Raw genomic sequence first — 21,540 nt, forward strand, 5'->3', positions numbered from 1 at the left:
TGGATGCCTAATTAGTTTTTTTTAAGGGCTTGTAAACCAATTTCATTAAGTAAAAGGGGTACAATCAAGATTTAGAGGTGGATTAGTCCATTCTATATTAGTACATTCTCAAATGGCTAGACTGGCAAGGGAGTGGGCCTTGGTGTAGTTACATTTGCCCATAAAGGCTACCCTAATAGAGGGGATAGAAGAAATCCACTTGATACATTCTTAAATTATCGGACAAATAGTCCAGTTGATACAAGAATTTTGATCGTTCACAACTTTAACAATTGTTTTGGAGTTTGAAAAGACCCAGCAATCTTCATCCGTAACATAAGCCTACACAGCCTCGAGCTCACATAGAAGAGCCAATGCTTTCCCATAAAGGGCACTCAAGCAATTGTCTAGGTAGATGGCTTTGCCCCTAATGAATCGGTCTGGATATGAGCTGATGAAGAGTCCTATACCACCTTCCTGACCACCGTGCTAGGCAGGATCTACCTAGTAGGTTATGTTACCTGGTTTGAGATCTCCAGGTGATGTCTCCTCCTGCCTTTGCTCGAGATGCACGCGGGAGAGATAGTTCGCATAGGGAGACCACTACTTTAGTTCATCAACTTTGGCATAAATGTCAACGGGATTGGACTTGTTATCTCTAAAAATGACATCGTTTCTAGCTTTCCAAATGTATCAAAGAAGACAAAAGCATACTCAAGCTGCTTCGCCGAGAGCTGGCCTAGTAATGAAAGAATCCATGAGTCTAACCTAGTCCATGGTTCTTTTAGCTTTAGACCAAGGTAGGAGTAAAACCAAGCTGGCTTGGCGAATGGCCATCTTAGGAATAGATGTTCTACCATCTCAACTACTAAGTGATAGAGGATGCATGTGGGGTTAGATTCAGGGATGCGTTTATGAATTGTCGCTTTGATCGGAAGTGCATCTACTAGGGCTCTCCAAAGGAAGGTCATCACTCGAGGAATAGATCCTTTTGTGTTCCAAACCATTTTCCAGAGGCACTTCTGATCAGCGAGGAGGTGGAGCTGAGCCAACTTCCTTTAGATAGTGAGCAGTACACACACTTGCAAGTGAAGGCTCCTGACGGCTTTGGCATCCAGACTAGTTTGTCAGGTGATGAGATCATGGCTAGGCCGATGTAGATATTGAGAAGCGCCTAACAATATTTGGAGGAAAGACTCTTCCTAATCAGCTCCAGATTCCAATCAGAACCCCGAATAAGATTCTGAACCTTGCAAATGTCGTTGGGGAGAGCAAGGTTAGATAAGTCTGTGTGGGGGAGCCAAAGGTCTTTAGTGATCATAATGCATTTGCTATCTCCAACAATCCACGTGACATTATCCTTAAAGATCTCTTACAGTTTCAAAAGAGCATACCACGTCCAAATTGATTCATTCCGTAACCTAGCATCCCAGAAGGAAGAGTTTCGAAAATACTTGGCTTTGGGAAGAATAGCTGAAGGGCCATTTGGCTCGTTCACCAATCTCCATATAAGCTTGAGAACCAAGCTCTTATTTGTCAGCTCCGGCATGCGAATCCCAAGCCCCCCATTGGCCAGCAGATGACATATGAGGTCCTAGCTTCTATAATAAACTTCTATAATAAATGTGTGATTGTCCTAGCTTGTGACCCCACTAGAAGTCTCGCATTAAGCTTCTAATTCTGTTTAGTAGAGTTTTTGGAAAGATGGTGGCGTCCATGAAGAAGACAAGAATAGAACTTAGGACAAATTTGATTGGAGTAAGTTTGTCAGTGTGAGAAAGCATTCTAGCTTTCCATCTTGATAATTTGCTTTGAACATTGTTTACCACAAACTTGAAGGCTTCTAATTTGGACTTCGGAGTAAGAAGGGGACAGTTGAGGTATTTTTCACCAACTTCTAACTGTTTCACTTTCAGGTTAAGAGTAAATTTGAGAGCGTTGAGCCCGGTTAGTGTGTTTACTGAATATTATGGCTTTCTCCAAGTTAATTGTCTGACCAAAAAACATACAATACTGCTCAATTGTGCTCTTTAGGTTGGTGGCGTCCCGAGTCGAGATTCTACAGAACAGTAGGAGATCATCAACGAACATTAGGTGAGAGACTTCAGGTGCTCCTCTTGCTAGCTTGATGTCGTGAATGTTGCCTAGTCGAGCTTCCTCTAACAGAGACAAAGATGAGATATTAGACACTAAGATAAAGGGATATGGGGATAATGGACATCCTTGTTGAAGACCTCTAGTGGGCAGTATTCTTCCGCATGGCAAAGGATGATTAGGTGATGCAGCTCATGATCAGATTGGAGAAGGTATCAGGAAATCCGTATAACTTTAAACAATCACGTAAGAACGGCCACTCCATTCTATCAAACGCCTTAGTTAAGTCGGCCTTGAGGATGAAGCTTCCCTTTCTTGTTCTTCGAGGTCTTGAATTGATAATCTATATTAGTATGGTATTGATCATTTTCTTATTAAATTGATTATTATTTCTTATTTATTATAGTATCAATATTGTTTTACTAAATTTTTAATTACCGTTATAATAGGTGGCTTCATGTGTTGAGCTTGGGTTCCTTGATTCATGCATTAGTTTTACGTTTATACTTGGTTTGTATTAACGTGATACAATTGTCTTGGTTAATTTGATTCGGATAGAAGAGATTCAAAATGATGATCTGTTGTTAGAGAAGTTGGAACTTAGAAATGAAGATGTATTTGTCGCTTTTGATGATATCGAGGGATGTTAGATTTGTTCAATTTAAGAACTATGTTCCTATCTTAACTTAGTAAAAATATTTTTGTTTAATTTAACTTTCTGACACAATTGAAATGTTGCTTGTAATTTATATTGGTTATTTATTTTTTAACACAATTATTTTTGTTGCTTGTAATTTATATTTTGATTGCTCGTAGTTTTTAACACAATTATCACTAATAATTAATATTTAATAATATTTTATATCTTTATAGTTGAATTACATTGTATTCAAACTTGATTTGAGCTTAATTCAAAATTCAAGCCTAGTCTGCTCAGACTCGAAAATGACTTGAATTAATAAGACTTAAAATTGCTACTTGAGCGTTTAAGCTCGAGCTTGGCTCAAATTTGAAATAGGCTTGAATTGAAATTATTTCAATTCAAGCTTGATCAAGCTCTGCTTGTTTACACCCTTATCTATAAGTGAGTAAAATATATTTTCTCCGTTCGTTTTAATAAAAGGAAATATAATCCACGAAACAGAGAAAAGTTTAGCAACGTACGTAAAACTATTTCACCACTTGGTGAGCAACGCTTTTGCCTCCTGGCAACGATTTATAAGGAAGTTGCCACCAGCAATTCTTCAATAATCCATCAAGACATGAAATAGAGAGAGCAAAGATGATAAAATAATAGAAAAAGAGAACCAGAAAAACTAGCTGACCCAAGTCATTATAAATCCTTGAAGCTGCACTAGAAACTTGGTGAGGTTTAGGAATATATAAAATCACCTTCATACTTTCAGCATCTAAGTTCCAAGTGCTAAAAGAAATCCAACAGATACACCATGCTATGACTAGTGAAATTTCCCTTATAGGTTGGAAGCAAAATACAACAACTTACATTTGAATCATGTAGCATACTAACATATTAACATCACCTGACATCATATACATAGAGCATCAACTAACATATTAACATCACCTGGCATCATATACATAGGACATCACTCACAACTAGTATAAATAAAAGACAAGAACCCATAATTCTCTCGTTAGCACTTGAATCCCCTGCAAGTCATTAACCAAACAACAAGTATGAAGACAATGAGAGCACCCGCCACCATTAGCTTGAATCTGAGGTTCTGAATCCACATCTTCCGTCGAAGCTGCCTGCCATGCCTCTGGAAGCTATCCGCCTGAAGGAAACCAAGAAAGACAAACAAGAGTAATTCTTGAAATTAATTTCCTCTTTCTTAACTTTTTCCTTATCAGCAATAAAGGATCAATTTAAACCAATCCTCAAGCATAAAGATACCTGAAACTGTAAGTTTTCAGTCTTATCCACCAAAAGCTCGATCTTCTCCCCTCGATCAAGAACCTAATCAAATTCAAGCTATTTTAAATCATCACATCATAAAATATATCGATGCAAACATTCAGATATATTTCTAACTTTCAAGTACTTATTTACAGTTTATCTGATTGAATAAAAGAAAAAGATAGCTTTTACTAATTCACTAAATGCAGCATTTACAAACTCCCCTGCTAATATCCAAAAAGGGTTCAGCATCACGTGAACAAACTCACAAAGTACTATAAATCTTACAGAATGATGTCAAACTGACAGAACTATTACTCTAAATGATAAACACAAGTACTACTCATGAGTCTTAAACCTCCAGCAAAAGAATCTGAGATTACTATTAGCTCAATTCTTTATTGACCAGTGTATTAAAAGGCAACCACGAGTGGCGGGCGATCACCTCACGACCTAGCACCTACGTGTACAGGTATAGCATTTTTAATATATAAAAAATGAAAAATAATTATTTATAATTATATTATATACTAAAATAGTATATGTAAATTTTTTAATAGTCCACTAAACCCTAAAATCTAAACCTAGCCCACTTTCCATCTCAAATGTGGGCCCATTCAAGATAAATAGCTCTCTTTCCATCGTCTGACTCCATCTAAGCCCATTTCCCAAACAAACTGCTATGTACAACTAGGCAACAAACCTCCAATAGAGTAAAAGACAAGTTTTTTAAAGGGTTTGTTGCTAACGGGTAACGGGTTGTTAGTCAGCTAACAAGTAAGCAACTTGAAACAAAACAAAAACCCTCAATCTCTTCTTCTCCCTCACTCCCTCTTCGATCTGAACCCTAAAGCTCCCCTCTCCCCCTCACTTCCTCTTTCGATCACTACTTTCACGAGCAACATTAAGCGGAGGTGGCAAGTAGATGAAAGCAAGAAGCGAATGACAATGGGTAACTCTCAAACTTATCATTTCTTCTTTTTCTTCCCTTTCACTCTCTTTCTTTATTTCTTCTCTTTCTTCCAAATAGGGCATAAACAAGTCGAGTTTGAGCAAGCAAGCTCCAACTCAAGCTCGGCTCAAAATTAATTTCGAGCATAGCTTGGGATTTAGGCTCTGTTTAGCCCAACTCAAGCTTAGCGTGAGCTTGAATCGAGCAGAACTCATACCAAGCCAAACTGAGCCCGAGCTGAGTCAAGCCTAAACCTCAAACTAGGGCTATTTTCAAGTCAAGTTGAACCAAGCATATTATTCAATTTGAGTTGGATTGAGCCCAAGCTGCCGAGCCTTAAAATGAGCGAAGAACTATTCAAGTTGAGTCAAAAACTATTTAGTATATATATAATATAATAAATATTATATTTGAGCTGAGCCAATTGAGCTTGAGCCTAAGCAAGCTAGCTTTGACTCAGGCTCATCTTGAAATTCAAATCGAGTACAAAAATAAAGCTCAGACTCGACTCAGCTCAAGCAGAGTCGAGCCGCAACCAAGCTAAGCTCGAGGCGCTCGTTTATTTTGACACCCCTACTTCCAAGGTGGTGGAGATCCTTGCCATAGATTCGATCCAACGCCTTAGCGACCACAGGCCTACCGGGCAACATAGCAATGCGCCAAAAGAGCCATGGCAGCCCTCTCGCCTTGTGCGGCATTGTCGGATGGCGAGACGGCCGATGTGGTGGCCACCAAATCTGCCTTTCAAAACACTGATTGACCACAACGGGGAATACAACGAATCAATTACAAACTAATATCATTGGTGTGTTTAGTTTCTGATGAGTATGAGGGTGCAATTGTATATAGGATTCAATTATTCATAGGAATCTTACAAACTGTCGAATACACACATTATATCATACAAGACTGACTCCCAAATTCATTTCAGGGCTGTCTGGAAGTTTGTATTTCAAGATGCTGTATTTGTACAAGCAGCATATATGATAAAATCAACAGCAGCCAGAAATATTCATCAAATCTCTCTGAATAATAGTAAAAACTACATATCTAACACTTTCTTTCATCATAGAAGGTTATAAACCTATATTTTGGCATCCAGTTAATTTCATTGGATGTCAAAATACAGCATATGGACCTTAATTGACACTTCAAGATACAATTTTATAGGACTTATAAGCCAAATAGTTATTTAAAATGTATAGTAATGCAGCATCTGCAAACACATTGCATCAAACCCCTTCACTGAACATAAAAGTTTGAAGAAAAATGATAATTCTCTACTTCATTCATCTGAAGAAGAGAAACAGGTTACTTGAGCTCATCTGTATATGTTTGCAGAAAACAGTTCCTATAAACATAGGAAAAGAAGCACCAGTGGTGTCCCTATTAGTATTAAACTTGTCTGACCTACTTTGACGGATGCTAGAGATTGAAAACGAATACAACGAGCAATGGAAGTATAAGAAATCAGTTCTTTGGCTCATGATGGGAAGTATATCTATTTCTTCATGACAGGAACTTTTCCTTTGAAAATGGAGTTCTCAGCAGGAGTTTTACTTCATAGGGATTGATAGGTGACATCATGTGTTTGTGTCTTCAATATTTAAATTGTATAACTGGTACTTATCTGAAGAGTTGAACCGCGAAAAGCAGTGACAGCCTAGTCATAACACTAATTTTCTCCTTCTAGATGTCACATACTAAAAGATGAAGAAACACGCAATTCAAAGCTCAAATAAAATCCATGCTCTCCCTTCTGGCATAAAAATCCAAATGTCATAGAGTTGTTTTACAGCCTTCCTAGCTTTGTTTCTCAAATATATGTAAGAAAACAAAAAATCCTATTTCCAAAGTGTAAGGACATCTCCTACTGGACCCTCCGTAGGCATAAATCCAGATCTACAATAAAATTTCCAAAATGCTAGTAATGTACTTCACATAATATTTGAAATTTGCACTAAAGAACAACTAACAGTACATCTGCCCACATAAAGCATAATGTGCAAAAATCTAGATCAAAACTTGTCATTAGATCTCTGGCAGAGGATTTTGTAGAGTTCGCCACCTAGAAAGTTGTATGCTGAGTGCCTAAGTGAAGAAAAATTAGTCGACTTTTAATTACGTATACCTTTGTCTTAGTAGTTGTCGTGAAATCCTTTTAATTGGCATTTAGGTCCCATAAGCATGTGCACATGCATGTCTTTTGTGCCCAAAGTTCCAAGGACACATACAGTTCTCCAAGATACCTCCATCTGCTCTTACATTTCAAATATTCTCCAAGTTATAGATACTTTCTACCAATAAACTCCATCGCAAGTAAAAGGAAATTACAAGAAATGTATCTAATCACCTGTACAGCTGATAAATGTGATCTTTAGTAAAAATGATCTATTCGATCTTCGGACTAGTAGCAACTGTGATAGTGCCAACTTGTATTTCTCAAGGTTAGTTCTAGTTGTCCTATAGATTTCTGAAGCCCTAGAATGCCACAAGAACCCTATAAACAATATTGTATATCATCAGAGTATCTAAAGGAATTAAAATAGTGAAAAAGAAGAATACAAGAGAAGGTAGAAGAGAGAAGAACTTCACAATGGTGGGGAAAGAAGGAGACAAGCACATCATGCAGCTATTGCTTGAGTAACACCACACTGTTCTAAAAAGTGTTCCATGTGCCTGCATATGCAGCCGTATATTCCTTGCTACTCCCTATTCTTAACTAATGTAGGACTTGCAAATAGGGGTGAAAAAGGATCGGATTTTATCCGATCTGCTATCCAACCCGGGTCGGATCGGATATGGGTCAAAATACTTTACCCGGTCCAAATTAGGATACAGATACGGATAGCTTAAAATATTTGGATCCAGATCCAAATATGGGAATATTATATTTGTTTGGATACGGATTCGGATATCAGATATTCATTTACCCGTATACTATATAATATTAGCAAACATCTTACCCATAAAAACTAACCCGTTAACATAAAACCCTCACCCACCCACCACAGCTTACCCTAACTCCTAAATCGGTCTCATTCCCTTTTCACCATCAAGCTGCATCAATCTCAAAGACTCAAATCCATCCCTATTTCGCTCCCTCACTCTCTCTAGCGATCGGTCGTCTCCTGCCTCTCTCTTCGACGAATCGCGTTGCGAGTACTCAACGATCGTTATGCCGTCACCTCCTTCCCCTTCTCCTTCAACATGTCGTACCCAATCTTGAAGCGGCAGAACCCTCCGGTCACCACCATTGTCAGCTGGTACCACTCGGCCTTGATCTCTACCATGTAGGCTGTCACATGCTGCCAGGTGATTTCGATCCACCTTCAATGGGAATGCCTTCCAGATCCAGTCCGTCCTCTCTACAGACACCAACAACACTCCTCAGACCATCAACTCCAATGACTCCGACAACTCCAACGCCATCCTCATCTCAAGCAAGCATTTTTATTTGGCTTTCATTTCAACCTTATATATACATATTATTTCTGTAATGTCTATTTTTAATTTGTAGGAGTAGTTCTAATTCAATCTGTACATAGGTTGAACTTAGTAGTTCTAATTCAATCTGTACATAGGTTGAACTTAGTAGTTCTAATTTTTACGAGTAGTTCTAATATTTAATAGTAGTTCTAGTTTGTAGGAGTCGTTTCTTAAATCTTCTCAAGTTATGTCTCCATGATTCTGTCTAATACCAAACTTCATCTTGTCCATTTGATGATACAATTACTAAATTTAAGTGAAGTTTACTCTATCTCATAAGAAGTATTAGATCTAACTCTGTTCTATTTACATTATACTTAGAGATTATATTATAATTTTTTGCAGTAGTTGGAACATGTTTTGAGAAATTTATTTCTAAGATAATGTAGTTGAGAATTTTTTTATGGCATCTATAATTTTTTAATGTAGTAGAGAAAATTATAATGGCATCTATAAGTACGTTAGTTCAAGATGACACCAGTAATAGTGTTAGTCAAGATGATAGAACAAATAGAAAGAAATTGACATCAGATGTCTAGAATAACTTTGATAAAGCTGAAGTGATAGAAGTAATCAATGGAAAACAACGAGCAAGTGCAAAACAGTAGCAAATTTTGTCAAAAGTAATTTAATGGGGAAAATTCTATGAGAATGATACACTTGAGGTATCATTACAAAAATAAGCATGATAGAGAAAGAGGATAATTGTTACTTAATCTTACAAGAGTCAGAGAAGATGTCATACCAATATGAAAAGGAAGTACAAAAAAACTTCTAACAACAATAGTTATGCATGAATACTCTTTTTTTTATTGTAGAGCATGGTATTTTCTTGAATTTATAAAATCTAAATCTCTACAACCTGTTTTCCAACAAAGTCACATATTACTATTAGAAAAGAGATATTGGAGTTATATATTGAGTAAAAAAAGAATGTATATGATATGTTTGGTTCACTTTTATATTGTATAAGTGCTACTATAGATCTTTGGACCTCTAGACAGAATAAGAATTATTTGTGTGTTACAGTATATTTTATTAAAGATAATTGGAGAATTAAAAAAAATATAAATTTCATATATTTAGGAAGAAGATATACATGATTAAATCTATGTTAAACATTTCTAAAGAATATAGCTAAATGGAATATTGATGGGAAACTATTTTCCTAAACTCTAGATAATGATTATGATAATAATGTTTGTGTTAGAGACATGATTAGTCGGGTCAATGATCAACAATCTCTTGTTTATAGTGGCATAATTTTTTATGTTAGATATGCCATGCATATTATCAAATTAGTTGTGTAAGATGGTTTGAAAAAAAATAAAGGATGCAGTAGAAAATATTTGTTGTATCATCTTAATTCTTACAGATTTACCTTTGCAGTGGGAGAATTAAAAAGAGAGCAAGGAAATTTAATTTAGATACCAATAAAGCTCTTTCTATTAACATATCTACAAGATGAAATTCCACTTATTTGATACTTAGAGATGCTATAAGAGGCTTCTCTGTGCTGATTCAATTAAATTTACTGCATATCCAACAAATGAGCAATAGGATAATGCTAGAATATTATGCAAATGTTTGAAAACCTTCCATACAATAATTAAATTACTTTCAAAAACTTTATACCCAACAACTAACTTATTTTTGAAACAATTTTTGTGATATTTAATTGCAAATTAGAGAATGGTGCATAAGTTTGGATGGACTTGTTCTTTCTATGACAAAATCAATGAAAGAAAAATTTAATAAATATTGATGGCAATGCAATCTCATATTAGCAGTGGCTTTATTTCTAGATCCTTGATATAAAATGAGTATTATGGAATTTTACTTTCCTCAAATTTCTTCTCTTGGTGGTGTTAAAAAATTTGAGAAAGTTCATCAAGTCATAAAAAAGTTGTATAATAAATATGCATCTAAATTTTCATATCCTTTTGATTATGATGTAAATATAAGTACTAGTGAAGTTTTTTAAAATAGTGAGGTTGTTCTTGATGAGTTTAACGAGGATAGAAATAGAAGATTTGAGCAATTTTTAATTGAAAATTTTCAACATCACTCAAGAAAGATTTAGATCTATATATTGAGGAGAACTCACTTTTATGGCAACATAATAATATTATATTTGATATACTATCTTGATGGAAAATAGAAAATGCAAACTATCATATATTAACACGAATTGCTCGTGATGTGTTCGCAATTTCAGTTGTCCTAGTTACCTCTAAATCTGCATTTAGCACAAGTGGTTGAGTAGTAGATGATTATCACAATAGGTTGGATCAAGAAGCGGTGAAAGCTCTAGTATGCACTCAGGATTGGATAAAATTTACAAGAAAAGGTAATGGTTGTTTCATTTCTTTAAATTTTGTATTTAGTATTGAATACTAATTTCAATATATATATATATATATATATACACACTTTTTTGCTTATTAGAACAAGTAGAATCAATTATTAAGGATGTTGAAGAATTTGAAATATTCGAACACATTTTAGTTTTTGACATACAATCAGTGGCATGTTCACTAGATTAAAGGTAATGCAATTAATTTGAATTGCATTTGAAATTGTATGAAAAATTAAATGTATTACTTGATATGTTTCAGTTCATGGATTTTTATTTCAATGATTAAATTAATGCTATACATTTATTTCTGCAGATCCTCTTTAAAGTGTATCACTGCTCAGTTGGCTTGATTGAAGATTAGAAAAATATGAAATGTCCTGAAATTGTAGTAAAATTGATGGTCACTTAAGAATATTGGTTTTTTGGTAATATCTAAGTTTAACTATTGTACTTGCATTATTTTTTGAGCCTTAGTTTAGTATGGTTATTATTACTATGCAAATAGGGTGCTCTTTTTTTATTATATCTAAGCATGTATATCATGAAAAGTTGTGAAATTGTAGTGGAATTGATGGTCACTTTGAAATGTTGGTTTTTTTGTTATATCGACAATTTGTTAGTTGATTTTGTGAGTTTTCCTATTTATGTGTAGATCCTAGTAATAGATTTATTTTGTATTCGTTTCCGATTAAAATTCGATTTGTATTCATATTCGATTAAAATTCGATTCATATACGATTTGTATTCATATTCGTATTCGTTTAATATCCAATCCATATCTATTTAGTTAAGATATGGTTTTAATTTTGCTACTCGTCCAATATTCATATCTGTATACAGAGCAAATATATGGATCCAAATATGGTTTGAGTATTATTCAATCGGTATCCGAACCATTTTCACCCGTATCTGCAAGTGACTAACTAATGCCTTAGTCTCTTCTTTTTTTTAAACTATAATTGCTGAGACATATATAAGTCCTTGTATACAGTAGAGTCTCTATATTGCTTTCGACTTGGAATTTGCATTGCATATATTTATCAATATAGATACAGATTAAATATCAAATGCATATGCACCCATATAATGCATACATACTATGTGCTCTCTTCTTCCCCCACATGCCACGGGTGCCATTTATAGCATTGTCGTACCATTAAGTCATATTGAGGAGACAAAAGCGAAACATATAGGAATTGTATGGTCCTATTATGGGTGGGAAGAGACTTGAAATAGGGACAGGCTAGGATTTTCTCTGCGATTGACAAATATTTTATTAACTGTTGTGGCTCCACAATGAAAAAATATGTTAAGACTCCTAAAACAAGTTATGATAGAAAATCCTTTTGAGTCCAATCAAGGAAATATGACCTAGATAGCTCTCCCTAGCCCGAATCTTAATTGGCTCCTAGACAATGGTTTATTCCATTTCCATAATTGATGGTATTAAATTTTCTTTTATATATCACATGTATTTTCTATAAAAAATTATATATATATATTTTAAAGTGTCTTATTTGGTTGAAACTCCTAAATCTGGGAGATTAGATTGTTATTTTGTTTTTAGATAAATTTTGTTAGAATTTGGTTGATCTTTAAGTTAAAAGACTCCTAATTTAGCTAGATTAGTTTATAAATTCAAGTTATGATTTGATGTAATTTCCTCATGTCTATATATAGAGGTAACGGAATTCTGATAATGAAGAGAAAAATCATGAAAAGTTGAAAATTACCATCCTTGTGGAGGATTCAATGTTTATCTCTTTCCCCTTTCTCCTCCTCCCTCCTCTCTTTTGTGGTGGATTCCATACTTTCATCTTTCCCCAACAAGATGAGTTGATCTTCTTTCCCCCAAAACTAGGTGGGTTCATTTTCCTTTTCTTATGTTTTCGTCAGTTATCTTCTATCTTTCCTATCAATCTAGTTATGCTAGTATGGAAAGAGTACTTGGAGTCAGAAAAGCAATTCACATAAATCCTATCTTTTCTCCTTGGAGGCAGGTGTAGGTGTCTCCTTATCTTTTCTCGTCCCTAGGCACATCAATAATCTAAATAAATTGGTGCGGATAACCCCAATTTAGATCAATCCAACTAGTAAAATTTAACTACCTTAAGATGCCCAAGTAAATAAAAAAAAATCTAAATCAAATGAAAAGAGATATTTCCAATGAAATTGGGCCTAACTGAGCAAGATGAACAATGGGTAAAATTCTTGTTAGTGAAAAGTAAGGGCACAGAGTTAGCATGCACACCTTCTCAATGTTATCCATCATTATTCCTTTAACCTCCATGATCTGAACTTTCAGCTTGGATAGCTTGCTCATCTCTTCAGGATGATCTATGCAATATTGCATGTGGTCCTTTAGTCTTGGACTGTTCCAGCAAAGAAAGAGGTCAGTTCAACCCAAAACTCACACTGCAAAACCTAGACTAAAAAGCTTTTCTACATACCCAAATTCCCGATCAAGATTATAAGCAACGCTAAACCTATCTTCAAACAGATCATCATCCTCATCATCAGCAAGTGGATGAGAACCTTCAGCTCCGATGCTCGATCCATAACGCTGCATGAAATCATCTTTAATGCGCTCAAGAAACACAAACGGTATGCTCCTCCCGACCACTTCACCGGCTACAACAAGGAACACTACACAAACAAGACGCAACTAATCAAACACACAATATGGCATAAACAACAGAAAGTAAAGAAAGATGCCAATCCACAAGGCCATACCAAAGCCTTTATCGACAAGGAAGTTAAACGTATGGCCATCGCACGAGTAAGTGAATTTGTTGATATTTGGGGGCAGTTTCTGTAGGCATTGGATGGCAATGGTACTAAAATTTCCCGAGAAGGAGGTGTGCTCGGCCAGAACAACAGTGCCTTTGGCGACAAAACTATATATCAACGGTTGCATGTTCATATCTCTGATCAATATGAAGATAAAGATCCAAACTTTAGTACTCTAAGCATTTTTTAGCAGCAAATCTTCATGACACGACACAAATAATTCATGCAGATACTCGAATCACACAGAAAAGAGTTTATTTAACCTACCACCTATAAACAACACGCGATCCGACGAAAAGGGAGTAAATTGGACTAAAATAAGAGTAAAATTGGTACCGATTTGGTCAATCGTTGCGTTGGGTGTTGCAGCAATTTGTCCAAATTAGAAAAGAAGAGTGGAAATTTATCAAATTAAGAGAAAAAGATCCGCAAGAAAAGTAGCAAGGAAGAGATGGCAAGTGAGATCGAGAGACAGAGAGGAGCTTTGGGGCCCTACTCCGGAATCCGGATTGCTTTGTTGCGAAGGATACTATTCTACAGTTACTAAATCTTTTCTTGTTAACTAATCCGATGAGGAACCAAAAGTGCTCATAATTACTCTATCTAATTACAACCTTGCCCTCAATCACATATTTATTTCTTTGAAATTGAGAAACAGGATTAAATTCACTTTCACCCCTATAATTTTATAATTTTATAATTTTATAATTATATTCAAACTAAAATTATTATTTTTATTATAGTTGATTAATCTATAAATGGAATTTGAGGATACTTATTAGATACAAAGCTTTATAAAAATTAAAAAAGCTTTTCAATATATTTGAAATAATACTAATCAAATTTTAAAAATATATATATATATATATATATTATACTTAAAATCAACACAGATAGGTCAAATTTGAAAGGTGAAATAATTTAGAACTAGGGCAAATGTGAAAGTCGAATAGGAAAGGAAACAAATAAATATTATATGATGAGCCTTTTCCGGTAGGAAATTTAAAGTTTATAACCTGTGTATATTTTGAATGGTAGTTAAGAAAGACGAGATCAGACGCCTGGGTTCTTTCTATTATTTTACAAAAAGGAAGGGTTTGCTATGCATCGGGATTGTTTAGAAAAGAGAAAGTTGAGGTACCAATAATTAAAAACAAAACTAAAAACGGACTTTTTATACAACGATATATGTGATTTGGGTATTTATTTGAAACATAGAGAAGAGTGTAATAAATAAGAAGTGATTTGTATTAGTAGAAGGTAAGTGTGTAATAAATAAGAAGATAGTAACTATTAATTTAGTGACATGGCATATCACATGTTACATAGATGTTCGATACTAATCTCTCTTTTTTGGTCTAATTACTCTTTGGGTGATTTGGACCAAAAATTAATTTCTTTTCTTTTTAATTTCTATCCATTTTGGTTTGCTTTTCACACTTTTACCCACTCCAAGTATGGAATTACTATAATACCCCCCTTATATCTATTCCAAGAGAATTCAAAAATCAGCATCTCACTCTACTCCAGCGTTATGTTTGAGTTTTGTCTTTCTACTGTAATACTTATCCATGAGGCAAGTATGGAGATTGCTAAAACGTCCTTGGACTTCTCTATTCTTCTCTCTACAATAACATAGCAACTTCTATTGCATTTAACCAAAGCAGCTAATATGGCTCTATAAAAGTGGAACAAGTTAGGATTTTCTTAGAGGTTAAGTAGTAGTGTATGTCACGAGTTAGCCGTAGAATATTTGGATATACTCGAATATGTTTATTAATTCCTGATCCTTAAGGAGTTTAGTTATAACTAGCAAGTTTTTATCTTATGCTTTTTGTTCTATTTAGGAGAATGCTCTTGGAAATAAAAGGTAGCAAAATATTTAGGGATCATATTACTTATATTACGTATTAGATCTACATCGATCTGGACGTAAGAAAACTAAGGTTTTAATGGCTTTGGTTTCATGTTGATCGAAGATCAGGGTGAAAGGTTAAATAAAACAATGGAAGAAGATTAGAATGGGACATAAGTGAAATATCCAACGCCGCGACAGTTGTCGGAGGGTGGTGATAGACCAAGGGTGGTAATGCACGACTGTATAATAGGGTAGCTTGTGGATAAAGATGGTGGCTAAAATTTGGGTACTTTAAATGGATCTAGAATTAAGATTTACTCTTACAAAAATAAAAAAGAATTATCCTAACTTTTTATCTTAGGAGCTTCTAAGGCTCTCATATAAGCCATATATCTAGATCACCCATTACAAACTCTCCTTATTTTATGTGAGCATCACCATCACCAAGATAGGCAATCAACGTTAAACAGATCCTTCGTCCCTTCTAGTGAAAAGACCCATATATAATACCTTTATCTTTCCTAATTACGAATATCATAACCTTTTATAAGTATTAGTGCCCTCAAATTAATGATTGGATAATAATTAAGAGTGGGAAATATTGACCCGATAACTTGACACGATAACCCGACTCATAATCAGATTTGAGTTTAATTTAATCAGGTTCTGGTCGTAAACGACCACCCACCTAACCCGATCAAGTATACGGGTCAAGTTGGGTCAACTCGCAACCTATTAATATATATATATATATATATATATATATACATAACTTCTAACCTAACCTATCCTATCTCACACTCTCACCATCTCACCTTGTTGCCTCCACCTAATCACAATCCTTCACTCTCCACAATCGGCAACTGCCCTCCCTAATGCTACATCTCACTCTTCTCCCCGACCCTCCTCTCTGGCAACATCTCTACTCTACCCTCCTCCCTTAGCTAACTCTCATTCCTCTCCTCCCCCCTTTCGCTACCTCTCACTATCCTCGCCAATAGTTCATCAAGAGCAACCTCTTCTCCAGCAACATCCCCGCCCTCTAATCGGGCCCTTCCTCGCCTCATTTTCCTTGGCAAATTTAGAGATTTTGGCACCACTAAAGGAATAGCCTCCTTTCCGGCATCATCGCCACCCTCCCCTCCTCTCTCTACTACCTTTCACTCTCCTCCAACCGCCTCTCCATATTTGGCCAAACCGATCACCTCTCTCGCCTCGTCTTCCTCGACAGACCTGGAACTCGCCACCAGGGGAGCTAGCTCTTGGAGCCTCACCTTTGCCAATACCTTGATCTCCATAGTCGCTTCACCAACTACGACAATGCCTCCATCGCTCGAAGCCAAGCCAATTGATTTTTTTTACTAAATATTGTTGTAATATTGTAAATATGCTGGATTTGTGCTATTCTTTTTTGTTAGTTTGGTTAGGAAATTATGGATGCATTCTAAAATTTTTGTTGTACAAAGTTATAGTAATCTTGTAAATAGTGAAGTGTTTTTGTAAATGGTGTTGTGTTGATTGATTAATCGTGCTGTATGTGTCGTGTATACGAGTTAAATGGGTTATATAAATGGGTTAAACGAGTAGTGTCAAGTTAAGCAGGTTATATAAAAATATAACTCATTTATTAAACGGGTTGTATTGTGTTACTCGTTTAATAATCGGATGGTGTTCATGTCTACCAAATTCTACTCATTTATTAATTGGGTTGTGTTCCTGTCAAGGTAAAGTTGACTCGACTTGAAACCTGTTTGACCCAAATTTGACTAACCCAATCTAATTGCCACCTATAAGCATGATGCTACCCCATCCAGCAAAGAAGACAATTCTAGATTGGACAAACTAGAATGTGATGTGCATTCTCTTTGTATTGAACTAGCTTGTTTAAGCTCCATCCTACAAAAGACTAGCTTAAGGAATAATGTAACTCTATAAAGGGACCTTTATTCTGCAATCGAGAAAATTGCACCAAAAGATCACACATTTTATATCCGAATCACATATTTCTATACCCAAAGTGGCCAAGCTAGATTTTTCACTCTACAACAGCAAGTGATGATCCAACTAGCTAGATTTGCCATAGTAACAACTCTTTTAGTATCAAGACACTATAAAAGTTGATAAGTTAAAGTTTGTCGGGTACTATTTGAAGGGCAAAGTATAAAAAGATCATGTTACTTGGAACATGCTAAAAGAGACCTTACATGCTTGATATGGCTTAGCAGATTGTGAGATTTCTTTAGCAATCTTATTAAGCTTTGTCAAACGAGATTTATTTCTGATTGCCAAAAGCATTTTTGAAACACCACCTATAAATACACGTGCCTCTTACATGGGTAGAATCCACAAGATTTCCATATGATATGTTGGTCAATATTTATATTTAATATATAAGACAAAACCTAATATTTTTCCAAATAAAACAAGCTAAATAGTATCTAAATTATCACAGGCCGCAATAAGCCCCAAAAATATATATATATACACTTCATCAAGACAAATGTCCACATAGAGGCTACAATCCATATAACTTACTATACAATACTAAAATAAACAAAAAAAACATAATTAGATCTTCACCATTTCCTCCATAGTCTCGGGATCTATTAATCCGAAAAAAATATTTCCATCAAAAAGTGGTGAGCATAAAGCCCAACAAGTATACATTTCTACGATCTAAATATAGAATAAAGAAAGATGTCACATGATACATATGAATGCCAACATGATTATAGTAATATGTCCATACAACATATTCATATCAATAATTCACATGTATCAATAAAAGAACACATGATATGCATAATTTAAACTATCAAATTATTTATATTAAGCTTACATTGAACCATAGCCATAAATTATTATAATATGCTCAAAGAGCTATCTAGCACATAATAAACATAAGCTCACACATCATTTCAAACATTGAGGAGAGATAGATATCTAGCAATAATGCTGCTTGTACATGCCTATCGACGCTGCATATGATTGGTTGTTTGTGGCCATCAGACTAAGTACCCCAATCATAATCCTATATCTCAACTCTATCATCAATGCTCTAGGAAATCATCACATATAGCAAAATCGTTACTTGTAGCTGAATCATCGCATACAGCGAGATCATCACTCATAACGAAAATAAGAGCACACTACTCGTTGACGCCCTAATCTTGCGTTATCGGGTATTCCTAGATCTATGATATCTATCTCTTAATCATAATTTTAAATCACCTAGTCTAGTTTTTGTACTTGGTAATGTTACGCCTACTCAGACCGGCGCATGCTTGTGCTTGATAGTCCTATTCTGACCTCACGACCTTAGGCATTTATCGATATAAATATATGTAATAAATATACACTCTGCCCCCTAACCCTAGGCTGAGTAGGTAAATAGGCACTGCTGAGACAAGGCTTTAACTATATGGTGATACATGCAAGTGGTGTAGTGATTAATATTATCAATTATAAGATATGCACATCAAATATATCATAATGAGAAATGCTTCATTAATCAATGAATAACTATAAAGTAGTAAATTAAGTATAATTATGCTAAACAGTGAATTAACATCTACATATGTATGATATGAATGCGATAAACTCATAAAGTAAAATATCACTTTAATATTATACTATTCTTAGACTATAAAGAATTCACTTACTTAACATCGCTTCCATGTTAATAAACTCCAATTGCGTCATGGTTCATCCTTACACGATAATGCATCTACCTTGATAATGAAAATAATATACATAAGCACCTACTTAAATTAATTAATTAATTAAGCTATAGTTAGAAATTATAGGTTTGGGGTACATCCACCTAAGAATCCTTATATTTATTAATCAAGTAGAGTGGTATATTAATTATGATAGCCTAACGCAATAATAAGGGCTATTAATACATTTATTATCATGATCACTATTCCGTAAGAATCATCGATTGAAAGTAAATTAAAATAGAACGTATTATTTAACTTACTTATTGAATATTAAAGCATATGTAATATGATTATCATTTATTAATATTGATTTATAAAAATTATTAAAACTAACCAAAACTACTCTCTAAAGATGATTAATAATAATTAAGGCTCAAGTTGATAAGAATAAATAAATAAAATAGTTAAAATAAATTAAAATAGATTAGAAGGTGATTAATCTACATGGGCCAGCTTAAAGCCCAAAGACCCCAATGCAACAAATCATAAAAGCCACTTGGGCTAGGCGTAGACATGGACTTGAATAGGTTCAATTATTTGTTTGAATGTGAGTGATGTCTCTCTCTAGTACTAAGTCAGAGTATCGTGCTATGTGTGCGGCGATGAAGGAGATTGTTTGAATCTGTTGTCTCCTTAGTAATATGGGTGTTCCCTTACCCCTCCCAACTTTTCTTTATGTCGATAATGATAGAGCGAAAAAGCTTGTTAAAAATCTTATTTTTAATAAGAGGATGAAGTACATTAAAATCAATATGCACTATACTCATTTAGAGTATCAAGTTGGCATCATTTTACTCCATCACCTTAGCACCGAGGAGCAGATTGCCGACTTTTTTTATGAAGTCTCTTCCCCTTTCATGCTTTGAACATTTAGTTAGCAAACTCTCGCTCCATGATTCATCTTAGTTTGAGGGGTATTAGAGCTATTAGATTTATTTATTATTTATTTATCTTATTTTATAGTGCAAGCAAATAAAAAAATTCCTCCAAACTCTTCTATTCTCTTTCTCTCTTCTCCCACAACCCAATTTAGGGTCAAAGCTAATATCGTTTTAGTTCTGGGTATACCAAATCTGGATACATCCAAATAATGTGGAAAAACAGCGTTTCAAACACACGAAGGACATCATGAGTTTCTCATAATGCTTCTTGGTTTATCAAATGCACTATCTACTTTTCAATTGCTGATGAATCACATATTCAGTGGAATGCACTGTAAGTTTGTATTGTTTTTTTGATGACATAAGAAGACCACTTGATTCATCTTGAAGCTGTTCTCAAAATGTCAGAGGCTAACAATTTATTTATGAAGAAGAAAAAATATTTTTTTGGCCAACATCTAATGAAATATTACGGTTATTACAAATCATAGAGTTGGTATAGACCTGTCCAAAATCCAAGCCATGGTGGATGGTGGAGTGGCCAAAGCCAAAAATATGCTGAAGGCATTGCGAGGATTTTAGGACTTATTGATAACTATGGAAAGTTCATAAAATATTATGGTTTGATCTTCTGTGTCTAAGGAAGCCTTCGATATTTTGAAGAAAGCTATGATGGAGGCACCTATCTTAGCACTTCCAATGATAAAACTTATAGGAAAACACAAGAATTAGAAAGAAAGGAGAAGTCACGGCATACCTTTGCCCTGTCTCCCCTTCTCCTAGAGATCATACATGCATTCTACAATCCGTAGTTATTTGGTGGAGCTGAAGACGTCGGTGTGGAGCTCAAGCCCCTTGAGCACATTAATCCTTGCCGCCATCTCCCGCTCATCTTTCTCTCACTATGCTAATTCAAACTCAACTTGCTCGAATATTGAAAAATAAGCACATTTTAATAAGTATTATTATTATTATTAAATATTATTTAAGTGGTATATACAATATAAATATAAATATTATAAAATTATTAGGAATTTAGTATTTAGTTGATATATATATATTTATTTATAACTTATCTTTTATTAAAAATATTATTTTAACATCAAAAATTATATATTTACTATTTTATCAAAATAAATATTTCCTCATAGATAAAATAATATATTTACCATTTAAACTATGTATTAACCTAATTAAATCTTCTTTCTTTAAATAATAAAATAATAAATTTGGGAAAAAATAATATAATATTATTAACAATCTCATGTTTTATGCTAAAATAAAATATATAAAAGTGTAATATTATTAATAATATCATTTTGCAAAGATATATTATGAAATATATGTTCCATGTAAAATAGAATTTATTATTTTCGACTATAAAACATAATAATATTTAAATACTTTTTTTGTTATAGCACTAAATACGTAGGATTAAATGTAAAAAAGAAAAATACTATATAGTATCATAAAATCAATTAAAATAAAAAGAAAA

General features: G+C 34.3%; 1 protein-coding gene across 2 annotated transcripts; it reads right to left on the bottom strand.

Moving 5' to 3' along the window:
• Positions 1 to 3,527: 3,527 nt before the first annotated feature.
• LOC140771624 (vesicle-associated membrane protein 727) lies at positions 3,528 to 14,115 on the bottom strand. 2 transcript variants are annotated; one of them, XM_073113182.1, is made up of 6 exons: positions 13,852 to 14,115; positions 13,528 to 13,721; positions 13,245 to 13,440; positions 13,046 to 13,166; positions 3,992 to 4,054; positions 3,528 to 3,872 (listed from the first exon to the last, which is right to left on the bottom strand). In XM_073113182.1, the coding sequence occupies exons 2-6, from the start codon at positions 13,715 to 13,717 to the stop codon at positions 3,729 to 3,731; spliced, it is 714 nt and encodes a 237-aa protein (XP_072969283.1). In that variant the 5' UTR covers positions 13,718 to 13,721; positions 13,852 to 14,115; the 3' UTR covers positions 3,528 to 3,728. The 2 variants fall into 2 exon arrangements, with proteins under 2 accessions (XP_072969283.1, XP_072969281.1); XM_073113180.1 differs by having other exon boundaries at positions 13,921 to 14,114.
• Between the last annotated feature and the right edge of the window lie 7,425 nt (positions 14,116 to 21,540).

This window comes from Typha angustifolia, chromosome 12, assembly GCF_048772165.1.
Source record: "Typha angustifolia cultivar Huaian chromosome 12, ASM4877216v1, whole genome shotgun sequence".
Lineage (NCBI taxonomy): Eukaryota > Viridiplantae > Streptophyta > Magnoliopsida > Poales > Typhaceae > Typha > Typha angustifolia.

Excerpts from the sequence above, each read along its gene's own strand:
- LOC140771624 (XM_073113182.1), bottom strand. The coding sequence starts at position 13,717 with ATGAACATGCAACCGTTGATATATAGTTTTGTCGCCAAAGGCACTGTT. Across the intron at positions 13,167-13,244 it reads AATCTTGATCGGGAATTTGG|TCCAAGACTAAAGGACCACA; the intron begins GTATGTAGAAAA and ends TTGCTGGAACAG. Across the intron at positions 4,055-13,045 it reads TGATGGATAACATTGAGAAG|GTTCTTGATCGAGGGGAGAA; the intron begins GTGTGCATGCTA and ends GAATTTGATTAG.